The sequence below is a fragment of the Miniopterus natalensis genome, chromosome 17 (assembly GCF_054644295.1).
Source record: "Miniopterus natalensis isolate mMinNat1 chromosome 17, mMinNat1.hap1, whole genome shotgun sequence".
Lineage (NCBI taxonomy): Eukaryota > Metazoa > Chordata > Mammalia > Chiroptera > Miniopteridae > Miniopterus > Miniopterus natalensis.
In genome coordinates this window covers 43,362,524-43,375,351 of record NC_142097.1, presented here as the reverse complement: position 1 = coordinate 43,375,351, position 12,828 = coordinate 43,362,524, and the positions used below count along the sequence as shown (strand labels likewise).

The following is a 12,828-nucleotide window of genomic DNA, read 5'->3' as shown; positions in this document are numbered from 1 at the left end:
CCTCAACCCACTGCTCCTCTCGTGTCCGCTAACATCTCATTGGTCAAAACAAGTCCCACGGTCAAGCTCAGTATCAGAGGGGCAGGGAAGAGTGCTGTGCCCACAGGGCGCATAGAGAATATTTGCCGAACAGGAATGTGTCACACCCCACCCCCACCCCCACCCCCACGCCCACGCCCACGCCTGGAAGGTGGTCAGTGTCCTAACTGGAATAGTCCTGAGAGAGGCCTTGCTGGGAGGGGACACTCAACAGCACCAGTTAGCAGTTGCATAGCCAGGGCCTGGCTCTGGACCTCCTGCCCTCCATAGGCCCTTGAAGGTGGTGTAAAATAGATAATTGATATTATATAGGAGCCCAGGGGCTGCTGGCTGCTGTCCTGGGGACGAAGGGAACCCTGGAGGCTGGGGAAATGCATCTGCAGTTTTTTTTTGAGCTCAACAGTTTTGCAGCATTAAAGTTCTGTGTGTGTGTGTGTGTGTGTGTGTGTCTCCCTCTATTTATAGACTCCCAAGAGGGGCAGGGATAAGTGAGGCCTCCATCACCACCAGGCAAAGAAGGCAAAGGGACTGTCAAGCCTGTCAAAGGTGTATGGAAGATGTGGTTGTGTTTGTGCAGAAATCTCCGGCGCGTTCATAAACGGCTGGGAAGAGCAGAGACTGAAACTAAAACACAGGCCTGCTAGTTACTAAATACAGTGTTTCCGGGGAGGTGTAAGCAGCTGTTTAAATTGCAGAGCATGAAATAGCATGTGATTCTGTTTTACTTACATGGCAAGTACACAGGGCTCTGTCTGGAAACTGACGCGGGGTGACTGGGAGGCAAAGGCGCTGGCATCTCACGGACTCCGAGGTGGGTGCACAGGACGGGGGGCCCGCAGAGCCCCCGGCTGGTTCCCTCGGCTGAACCTCAGGGAGTGGGTGACAGTCGCCTTCCGCCTTCCACGAAGGGGGTGAGGAAATGACCGCTGGTGGGGCGTGCAGGCCAGGCAACGTGAGCAGCCGGGACAGGCCTCTTGGGCTCCAGCTTGGGGAGTGCGGGCACTGAACCCCTCCTGAGACGCCAGGTGGAGGTGCTGATCTGAGGAGGAACAGCGGTGTTCACTTCAGCGTGACCGTGCCCAGGCGTCCGGCCTTCTTGAAGGGAGCCGGCCGCTGGCAGAGGAGCACCGTGGGGACCCCTGCCTTGTCCCCCCTGGACTCAGTGCCTCACGCTGTGGCCGGTACCCTACAGCCACTCAGGACGCAAATGTGGCTGGGCTCTGAGTCTGGAATTCAGGGGGGACCCTGGCCTGGAGCCACAGTGTGGGAGCCATCCAGACCCGGGTGGGCATACAACTCCTCCGTGGCATCTGTCTGCCTGATCATTGTGATCGCCGTGATCACTGCTGGTTATTGTTTTTCTTCCAAGTGTTTTTCCCCACGTGGAGAGTCCCCATTCCTCCGGCGTGGCACTCCTGGCCCTCTGCAAGCTGCGTCCTCCCACCTTCCCAGCCCCTCCCTCACCACCATCCCCTCTCCACACCAGTGGCCTTTCCCCGCGCGGGGGACTCTCAAGCCCTGCCTCCCCCAGGCCTCCCCCACGAAGGTCCCACACCTTGCGTGCCCTCTCTTTCACTTTGCAGGAGCTGAAACGCCGCTCATCCCTCACGGCCAGCCTCGAATGCCACCTGCTCCATGGAGCCTGCGGCACCTCACTGCTCATGGTTCCCACCTCTCCTCACCTCCCGCGGTTAAGGCTTGGACTGAACCTGCCGTATTAAATGCTGCCTTGACCTTGGAGCCCCCCAGGACCCCAAAGGCCTAACGGAGCGCCGCTGCTCTCACCAGATGTCCCCTCACCCGGCAGAAAGGGTTCCCCCGCCTGCCACCCAGACTAGCTGCACCCCACCCCCGCCTGGTTCTCAGACTTGTGGATTTTTCCTCCCTGCCACCTGCAGAATTATTCAATTACATTCTCCAATGGGAACTGGGGTCACCTCACCCTCTTGTTACTACAGAGCCGCCTCCCGCAGATCCCGGTGTCTCTCTCTGCTCCCGGGTGCAACCCCTTGTGGCCTCACCTGGCACATGGCGGCTTCCTTCCCCAGGCTGTGACTGTCTGTTTCCTATAAACTGCCGATGAGCTCGCCTGTCCAGTGTCGGTGTCAGGCGCTCAGCCGTCTCATACTATTTAATGTGGGGTTCCCTCCCCACCAACAGGGTGGAGAGGAAGGACCCCCTCCCTCCTGCTCTTGTCAGCCCTCTGCCCTCTTTCCCTCAAGGTCAGGGACAGTGTGGCCCCCTCTTGGTGGCCCCAGAACCTTGCTTGGCCCATGGAATTGGCTCGGGAAATGTGCGGGGACTAGAAGCTTCCTTCACCTCCCCCTGCCCCACCCCACCCTCACCCCAGCTCTCCCAATGCCCCTCTTCCACGTTCCCCATCCTTCCCGGCACCAAATAAATGCTGTTAAATTGGGGACCATATCTCGCTTCCCAAGTCTTCTTTGTTCCGCGCCTGTGCTGAGTTTAGGAATTCTGGACAACGATTCATAGACCACCGTGAATCTTTGCAAAGATTTCCTCCTGAATCAATACCCCAGGGCCATTTAAATGCTGTCTGAAACCAGGCCAGTCCGCCGCTCATCCCCATGCTCGGCTCCAAATGATGTTTAATTTTTCTGTAAATTAACTTGCGCGGTGTCACACCGCATTAACGCACCTCGGAGCCTCTCTGCTCCGATCCGTGAGCAGCGACATGCCGAGTGACGCGGCGATTCTCTGGGGACGCTCCCGTAATGCAGCTGATTAAAATGTAGCCAACTGCGGGGAGCGGCAGGCGCCGCGGGGGGCCGGCCGAGCCGGGGTAATGGGTAATGGTTTGTGGCAAACCTGATGGTGCGCCCGCTATTACATCGACCGGGGCTGCGGCTTCAGTTGATGGTGCGAAATTGCCATGCTGGAGCTGCGCTCTGCCCGAGGACTGGCTGCCACCATCCTCTTCTGAAGATGTCCCTTCGTCTGCAGCAGGTCCTTGTTTCTCCCTCTGGAGCTCCATTCAAATGGGATGGCGATTTTTGCCGGCGGCCACCCGTGGGAGTGCATCGGACTAGGGGCTTCTTCCCAACGGGGGCTCGTGCCCCCCAGAAGCTTGCTGCCCAGGGCAGGCGACAGACACCCCACCTGCAGTTTGGGTGCTGCCTTTTAAGGGCGATGTGTTCAGCTCCGTGTCCAGTCTAGGAGTCAGTTCCAATCCCGCCTCCTCTATTTTCTAGCCATGCGACCTTGAACCTCAGCCCCAGTCTAGAAAGTAGTGACCCTCCGGTACCCACTTCAGAGAGTCCTGGCATTAAACGGACTTGAACAGCCTACAGATGGTGCTGTGGTGAGTGGCGCTGTGACCCGCCTCTGCCCAGTGCAGGGAGCAGGAGCCCAGCCCCGGGACAGGGCCTCTGCAGGGGACGCCCCCTTGAGCTGTGCAGCCGGCTGCCCACCTCTCTTCGCCCAGCCCTGCCACGGGCGATGGCCCCGAGTGAAGGAGCAGCTGCCCAGCCGTGATTTCCCCGGGGCCTTAGCGATTAGTCATCCCCTTCGCGGCCCGGAGCCATGGATGGCTCACAGCCAGCTCTGCACAATGCTGCTCGGCCCTGAAGCCCTGACCCCAGGGAGAGGGTGCCCCTGGAGCGGGCCTGCGCCCCGGAACTGCCCCTCTTGGAGCCCACCGTCTCTTCCTGGCCCTCCGCTCCCCCACCCAGGCCAGGGAGCGGGTCCCAATGGCCCAGGCTCGATCCTGCTCAGAAAGGTGACACTCTCAAGGGGGCACTCGGGTGACCCAGAGGATTCTCCCAGGGCTCCTTTGCCAGGGCCTGTGCGAGCTTTGAGGCTCTGCTGCCGCGGATCTGAAATCCTTAATCATTGTTGAACAAGGGGCCCCGCATGTCCATGGGCCACCAGGGTCTGAAAATCACGTAGCTGGTGCTGCTCTTCCAGTATCAGAATTTTCCGCTTTCTCCTTCGTCTCGCCTTCCGACTGCAGACACGTAACCCTCAGCCTGTTGCGTTTGCGCCGGTTTCCAGGAGGAACCTGCTCTGTCGCAGACCTGTAAGCGTAGCGGGACAGACAAGCTGTCCGACCAGCTGAGAGCAACCAGCAGAGGCCGGACGGGTGGTCACAGTCGGCTCTGTCTTCTGGCTCCAGGCCAGCTGGTCATGGGAACGCCACTCCTGGGGGAGGGCTTCACAGCTGGGTTGGCATTTAAATACCCTAAAATTGCTACTAGGAGACTGGTCCAGGGTGGATTCTCATGAATGCAAATGAACGTTACTTTGCTCACGGAGAGAGCTTGGCAGGCTGGTGTTTGGGGAGCAAACTGGGGGGCATGCGGGAGAGTGGAGCTGATCCAGAGGCCCCTGGCCCAGCAGGAGCAGCCCTGTGTCCCCTCCTTTGGCAGGTGGGGCAGGGCCTGCTTTTCAGATACAAACCAACCAGTCCAGATCCCACTCCCCAACGACCTCCCTAGCCAGGCTCACACTCCCGGCCACTAAATCACTCACTATATTAATTCCCTTAATCACCCCAGGATTAAGGACCAGACGACTAGGGGAGCCCCTATACCTAGAGCACACGGAACTGATTCAAAGCAGCCGATCCAGACCCGCTTACCCTCGCCCGCCCACTCCTTCCTTCAAAAACCATAATACAGGCGCTTTCCCACAGTTCTCTCCCCTCCCTTGGGCTCGTGACCCACCCTGGTGCCTCCCCATGTGCCCCCGCCCGTGGCATGGTAGGCCCTCCCTGTCTTGGGAGCTGTAACAGCTTTTCAATGGCAGTCATCTCAGATCTGTTGTCCTCACCGTACCTCACATTTTCTATTAATACACTCTATTTTAAAACAGTAACAAACACCAGGCTTTCTGCCCATTGCTGGGATAGGCACAAGAATTAAACAAATGCAAATACCTCTCTCGTCACCCACTCATTCCCCCTCCCTCCCTCCCTCTATCCATCCATCCCTCTATCCATCCATCCATCTATCCATCCATCTATCCCTCCGTCCATCCAATATTTATTGAGCAATATGGTGATTTTAAAGCATCTCCCAGAGCGAAGCTTGTCTTTGTACTTTGTTACCTTTTCAGTTTAGGGGCTTTACATTTTACTGTTGTCAAATATACTAATTCTGCATAATTTGTGCTTTTTGGATCTTAAGAAGTCTTTTTCTAGCTAAATGTTATAAAGAAATTCACCTCTATTTTCTTCTAAAAGACATGAAGTTTTGCTTTTTCATGTCTAGGCCTTTAATCCATCTGGAGCTTATTGTCACATGTTATAGAGGCAAGTGCTAATTTTATGGATCCTACCCGGATAAGCTGGTACCATGACTGTGTGGCTCTCTCTTTCCCGCCACTGATTTGCACTGATCCCTCTGCCGTTGCCACATTTCCACACACTGGTCGCCTGCGTCTGGTGTCCCTGGCCGGGGGAGCTCAGCTGGTTGGAGCGTCACCCCAGTGCACCAGGGCTGCAGGTTCAGCCCCCAGTCAGGGCACATTCAGTGGGGACATGGATGGGCGAAACAGCCAATCGGTCTCTCTCAAAGTCAATCAATCAATAAAAAGAAATACCCATTTTGTGGAAGTCACTCTTGATTTGCATTTATATCAGTTAAACGCAGCCAAATATTTACCCTCAGTAATATTTTTTTCTTATTACGGCAGCTGAAGATCTTGTTTAAAAATTGAATCAGAATGATAGAGCAGGCATCCTAATCGTGTTGGCTTTGAGGAAGATAATTTTGGTTTTACCATTAAGTACGATGCTTTTTCGAGGAGGTGTTTCTTACCAGTTTAAGAAAATTCCTATCTATTCTCAGTTTGCTGAGAATTTTCCTTAAGAAATCATGAGTGGACACTGCACTTTATCGAATGCCTTTTCTGCATCTAATAGATGATCATATATATGGACTCTCTCTCCCTTAATCTTTTATTTATTTATTTATTTAATCCTTACCCAAGGATGTATTTTTATTGATTTTTAGAGAGAGAGGAAGGAGGGGGGGGGGAGAGAGAGAGAGAGAGAGAGGAAAACACTGATCGACTGCCTATTGTCTGCGCCCCGACTGGCGATCAAACCCAAAACTGGGCATGTGCCCCGGCCAGGAATCTAACCCCCCACCTTTGGGTGTACGAGACGACCCTCCAACAAACTGAGCGGCCTCCCGGGCTCTCCTTTAATCCTTCAATGCGGTGAATTACTCTGGCAGATATTTTAGTGTTAAACTGCCTTCGTGTCCCTGCGGTAGGCTCCGTGCTTGGGATGGAGCAGTTATATATAGACGCTGGATTTGGTTTGCTAATTCGGGTGCATCTGTTTGTGTTTTCCTGCGGGGCGCTGTTCACGCCTGCGTTTGGCATCCAAGTTCTGCGCCCGTATCAAGGGAGCTGGGGGCCCCTCCTCCCGCCGCCCTCCCGGGTTTCCATGGCTCCGAGATGGTTCGGCAGCCCTGGCCCGTCCCTCGTCCAGTCTGCTGTCCTTTCTGTAGGTAGATTTGGGGTCTAGTGTCCTTAAGGCTCACAGGTTTTCCATTCCTTTTTGAGATAGTTTGATCATTTCTATTTTTTTCTATGCATTTGTCTGTATCATCTTTTAAAAACTTAAAAAACATTTGCTCATGAAATTGTTCCCCCTGCTCTTTTCATCGAGCTCCCCCCCAGCACCCCTCGCAGGGGCGGGAACCGGAGAAGCCGAGCCTGAGACGGTGGGAGGGAAAAATCCACCCTCACTGCCTGTCCCCAGGGCCCTGGGTTACCCGCGGCCACTGCTGTGTGTGGCATCCACAAAGCGCCCCTCGCCCGGCCTGGCGACTTCCCGAACACCCCTCAGTTAGCAGCCTTCCGTCCCTGCAGTGGAGTCCGGGTCTCTCGTCAACTGAACTGTCCTGGAGACAAAGGTCCCTCCGTCCACGTGTCTGGAGGAGAGTTCACTGAACGGCACTCAGAAGAATTCCACGCCTTGGTCACAAAAGCACTGGGGACTGGTTGCTATAGCGACCAGGGATGGGCCGCTCTGTTCATTTGCGGAGGATCAGTGATGGATGTCGCTGACCCGACCCTCCACCCTCGGCGGGAAGCCTGAGGCTGAAAGGGCTCCGGTGTCTCCATTCCCCTCCCATCTGCTCCATGAGGCAGAAGCAACCAGCGAGGGGGGCCAGAGCAGGGTGAGAAAATTGCCCGAGACCGCTCGACGCCCCAGCGTGGCCATGCTCCCGGCTCCCGGATCTTTCCAACAGGAGAGTCACCAGTCTGTCTCCCCCCGTGGGTCGGTCGAGAGCTCTCTGAGGTCAGGCCTGCCTTTGGGAAGCTCGTAGCCTGGCTGGGTTGGGGGCAGGGGCTGGGGCCCTTGGCCTTCCTGTTCACCCCACTTTCCTAGATTCCCTGTTATGCAACTTTCCTCTCCTCACCCACCCCTGCGGCTTAGAGAGGCTCCTGTGAGGTTCCTCTCACACTTTCATTAATTTCTATTGAATAATTAAAACCAGGAAATTAATACTTTCAACCTAAACCCAAATTGCAATGTGCACACTTTTCATAATTGAAGTTCCACTGGAGCATTAAACTTTCCAGGGAGCCCTCCCTCTCCAGAGGCAGAGGGGCCCAGCTATGTCCTGAGGGCTTAGAATACGGGGCTGGGCTCGGGCTGTGCATTCTGCCAGGGCTGTTTATTAATGGGTGGGTGGTGCGTGGATGTGGGTGGATGGATGGATGGATGGACAGGTCGGTGGTGGGTGGATGGGTGGATGGATGGATGGATGGACAGGTCGGTGGTGGGTGGATGGGTGGATGGATGGACAGGTAGGTGGTGGGTGGATGGGTGGATGGATGGATGGATGGATGGACAGGTCGGTGGTGGGTGGATGGGTGGGTGGATGGATGGATGGATGGATGGATGGATGGATGGATGGACAGGTAGATGGTGGGTGGATAGATGGATGGATGAGTGGGTGATGGATAGGTGGAAGTGGATGGGTGGATGGATGGTTGGATGGATGGATGAGTGGGTGATGGGTGGCTGGATAGATGACTGGCTGGTTGATAGATGGGTGGATGGATGGATGGAAACAAGGACCCCAAAGATCAAGTCATCTTTTTTGGAAGCTTCCAAAGTTTAGGGATGACTCCTATTGCTTTCTGGGCTAGAGCCAACTTTGTTTCTTTTATCAAAATGAAATGGAAATTGCAGAATACTAAGAGGCCAAGAACCTGGCAAAAAGGTTTGCTTTTCCTTTGTTTCCAATCCAATGCCAGGTCCCCTCACACCTAGACATTGCCTGCCTTGCTTCCAGCCGTCCCCCAAAGGTTGGATTCTTAGAACAGCAGCACCACACTGGGCCCCAGAGCATGCTTACGATGAGGGGCGGCAGGGAGGTCTGCTCTGCACCCTCAGCGTGGCCCCCAGGAGGACCCCTCCAGCAGGCGTGGACACCCTTCAACTCCCTTTACCACTTCTCCCGCTCAGGGCCAGGCACTGCACTGCAGTTTAAGACTCTGTAGAGAGACTAGAGGGATCACAACTCTCCCTCCCTGTCTTTGCTCCACCCACACTGGCCTCCTTCCTCACCTGTTGCACCTGCCTCAGGGCTTTTGCACAGGCTGTTCCCTTTGCCTAAGCTGTTCCCTTTGCCGGGATTGCTCTTCCTTTTGGCTTACTTCCTCCAGCTTCCTGCCCAAATGCCATCTCAGTGAGAATCTCCCTATAAATCAATAACCACTGTTCCACCACCCACACTCCCTCTCCTCCTTGCTACGGTCACCTGCTTATGGGCCATCTGGTTCCCTCCCTGCTGGTGGCCACAGCTGCAACAGCCTTCTCAGACGTAAAGGTCCACCCTGATCTTCAGGTAGCCACTCCCCAGGGCCCCACCCACACTTTCCCTCGATACACCCTACCCCCCCCCCAGAGGCCCCTCTGCCCACCTTCTCAGGCCCCACCCATGAAGCTGGAGTCAGAGGGCAGTGTGGGGCCACCTGCCCTGGGCAACAGCTTTGTGCTTCAAAGTTTAAAAGAGGCCACTTTTAATTACATTTGAGTGCCTGTAGCCTGAGGCTTTCTGTGGTAAACGGCTCTGAATAAATACAGATTATTCATTAATTATTATTAATTATTTCCTTGAGCTGTGGCTAGGGGAGGAGGGGCCCACACAGCCCACAGGAAGTTGTATGCCCACGGTCAAACCCCAGGAAGATGGGGCTCCAAGGGCCTGGAGGGGTAAGGGAGCGGAACGAAGGCAGAGGGGCAGGGTGAGGGCCACGCTGTGAAAAGCAAAACCTCCCACGTGGGCAAGATGCCTCAGGCCAGCCCCCAGCCCGAAGCTCTCCCAGCACTCAGAAACCCAAAGGCCCAATCCCACCGCAGCCCTGGGACCCTCCCTGGAGAAGACCCCCCCCCCAAGGCTCTCCAGGGAAGCGGTGGCAGGGGTCGGGCTGGGCCGCTGGGAATTCCCCCGGGGAGGGCGGGCGTCCCCGTTCCCTTTGCTTGTCCCCAGCGCGGGGGAGCCAGCTGCACTGTTTCTCCATATTGAAGAGTCTCTGGAGCCCAATATTCAAATACATGTAGAAGCCGGGGCCGGGTTATTTTTAGCAGAGTCAAAGGGAGGTGCTGGAGGCTGAACCCAGCAGGGGGTGCTGTCCCGGAGCTAGGGCAGGGCTTTTGAACACCCCTGATGTGGGCCTTACTCGGAAAGGCTGGTTGAGCGGGTCTGGGGGCAGCCAGGGTGGGGGATGGCTCAGGCGCCCAGGTGTTTCCAAAGGCTGGCAGGGCTTCATCAGGGTGTCTCCTCCCTGGAAGCGGGGAGAAGTCACCCTGCAGGATGATGGAGACCGCCCCCCCGCCTGGATTTCCTCGGCTGGGGGTGGGGGGTGCTGGGGCGGGGAGGCCACCTCGGTTTAGGCAGGAAGGGCTGGAGGACCCCCTCCGCCACCATCTGGGCTGCAGGTGGCCCATCTCCTGCTACCAGCCTGCCCCCCCGCCCCCACCTCGTTAGGATTCAAAAGTAGGCTCCCCTACGAAGAACTCCTAAAACTCAGCCTGGCCAGTGTGGCTCAGTTGGTTGCAGCATCACCCTGAACACGGGAAGGTTGAGAGTTTGATTCCCAGTCAGGGCACATACCTAGGTTGCGGGTTGCAGGCTCAGTCCCCGGTTGGGGTGTGTAAGAGAGGCAACCAATTGATGTTTCTCCCTCTCTCTCCCCCTTCCTCTCTCTAAAATTGATAAACATATCCTCAGGTGGGGATTAAAAAATAAAGAAGTCTTAAAACTCACCAATAAGAAAACAAACCTATTTAAAAATGAACAAAGACCGGACCAGACACCTCACCAAGCAGGCAGACGCAAGTAAGCACAGGAGATGTTTCACGTCCTATGTCACGAGGGAATTATAAATTAAGAGTCAATTAAAACCAGCTGAAGCACCTACCGGTAGCTGCGTGGTCCAGCCCAGCGGTGTGCGCCCTGGGCCCCAGAAGCAGCACCCTTATTAAAGACCCAAACCCCAGGCCCCGCCCAGACCTGCTGACTCAGAGCCTGGGGTGGGGCCAGCCACCTGGGCTTAACAAGCTCAGCACCATGTGACTGCTGCCGCCAACACCTGAGACCCTCGACCCAGAACAGTTTCTCCACCTTGACTGCCGACACTGGGCCGGATGGTCCGTGTGGGTGGGGACCGGCCTGTGCGCTGTGGGGTTGACCAGCATCCCGGGCCTTCCCACGAGAGGCCAGCAGCAAGCCACTTCCTCACCTCCCAGGTGTGACAATCAAAACTGCCTCCAGACAGTGCCACCTGTCTTCTGGCTAAAAGGAAGCCCCTGGTTGTGGAGCTTCTCAGACACAGGATCACCTAACAAAGTGGAGCAGGGGCCTGGGGGCCCCAGGTACCTGCCCCCACGGCTCCCACCTGACTGCTTACAACTCCTCGCTCCTCCAGCCCTGGGCATCCCAGAAAAGATGAAAAATAGCGCGGCTCCTTCTCTGCACCTCACATCCCAATAAAATATTTATTATTTCAAGAAATAAATCTTTAAAAAAGAGAGAGAAAAGAGAGTCTCTATTGCTTTCCCCCGAAGGTCAGGTCCTTGGTGACTGTTGAGTTTTTGCGGCTGCAGGGGTGGCCCCGGCCAGAGAGGGTGGGAGGCATCCTGCCTTTAGCCCCGAGCGGGCTACCTCCTCCTGACTCTCAGGGCCCAGGGGCTGGCTCCCTGGAAGGGTGGGGGGGCAGCCCAGGAGGGCGCTGGGGTTGCCCAGGGAGGGAGTGGGTTATAGAACAGGACGGGGTGGCAGTGTTTGTGGGGGCCTGACCTCACTCAGGCGGGACTCTGGGTGGGGGCGGGAAGGGGCGTCTGGGGCGGGGCAGGCATGCCACAAGGGTGCACAGTTGGATCCAGAGGTGGTTTGAAGCTGGAGGGACACGGACGCAGCATCGATGGGGTGGGGGTACCTGGGGGCTAGCGGGCCTGGGCAGCCAGGAACCGGGCCAGGGGTGCAGTGGGGCAGAAGCTCCGCCCCAGGCCTTTGCCTACAATAGATGCTGGGAAGGGATCCAGGGCCTGTTCTCAGAGGCTTAGGATGTGGGTGGGGAAACTGAGGCTTTGGGAACAATCCATGGTCTGGAATCGCAGTCATGCCAGGATGGGGTTCGGGAGAAGTCCAAAGCGAAGAGAGTTGAACAAGCAGGAGACAGACACAGTTCAGCCATGGGTCAGGTGGTCCCTGCGCCTCCATCCATGGGCCCAGTGCAGCAGGGAGGCGAGTGTGGGAAACGGGAGGGGCACAGCTAAGAGGGAGCATGAATGGGGTCCCTCAGCCTGGCCTTCCCCCAGTCCCTGCCTCTCCTGGCCACACCCCTAACAACTCTAGAGGGACAAAGCTGACCCCTCCCTGCCCAGGCTCCGCAGTGAGCCATCCAGCAGGCATCGCCCCTACTCCCGATCTTGTGCAGTAAGAGGCCCCATCCTGGGCCCAGGAAGGATTGGACCATCTGGTCCAGGTGTGGCTTCGCACAAAGCAAGGGGCCTCTGACCACCTGGTCCTGGGCCAATGGGACCCTCGGACAGACCCTCGGACAACCCCACAGCTGCTCAGCCCCGCCGTTGCCATGAGCCCCCAGGATGAGGGGAGCTGCCCTCCCCGCAAACTGGGCAGGTGCCTGTTCTGCTGGCTTCCTGGCCCAGGAAGGAAGCTCCAGCTTGGGTGTCAGGGGAGGGCGGGTTGCTGGAGCTCGGGACCTGTTGGTGCCCTCTCCTCCCGCGCACGGAGGGCCAGCGGGCGGGCGCCCTCACAGACAATCCTGGCACAAGGCCACCTGGCCCTTGCGGAAGTCCCGGCAGGGACAGAGCCGGCGGTACTTGGCGCTGGAGCCAGCGCAGCTGAAGAGCAGGGGCTCCTTCTGCAGGAGGCACTCCTGGCCCAGCTGGGCGAAGGCTGGGTACAGGTGGTTCATCTCCGACTCGGTGCTGTCACAGGGCACCTGCAGCCTTGGGGGGCACCACGGGCAGCAGTCACACAGCGGGCAGGGCCCAGGCTGCTCCAGCCAGGTCCTGCCTGTTCCCCCACCCTGGCTGGCCCGGCCCGGCCCAGCCCAGCCCAAACTGGGGGAATTTTCTAGGAGGCTCCAGGACAAACCCTGGCCTGCAGCTCCTTCTCCCACCTGCTGTGTGAGAGGAGAAGGGAGAGGCCAGGAGGGTGGGGCCTCCTGGGGAAGATGCTGGGGGAGGGATGGAAGGCAGGGACCTTCCCTCAGTGGTTTGGGGCTGAGGCTTTGCTGAGAGTGGATACCTGCCTGGCAGGTCCCTTCTGATAT

At 57.1% G+C, this 12,828-nt stretch overlaps 1 protein-coding gene across 1 annotated transcript in view; it reads right to left on the bottom strand.

The window, feature by feature from the left end:
- Positions 1–12,008: 12,008 nt before the first annotated feature.
- Positions 12,009–12,828, bottom strand: part of MGAT5B (alpha-1,6-mannosylglycoprotein 6-beta-N-acetylglucosaminyltransferase B) — a 36,955-nt gene continuing 36,135 nt past the window's right edge. The window contains exon 17 of the mRNA XM_087826373.1: positions 12,009–12,502. Within this exon, the coding sequence (XP_087682499.1) occupies positions 12,304–12,502 (199 nt within the window). The 3' untranslated portion in view covers positions 12,009–12,303. The remainder of the gene's footprint in view (positions 12,503–12,828) is intronic.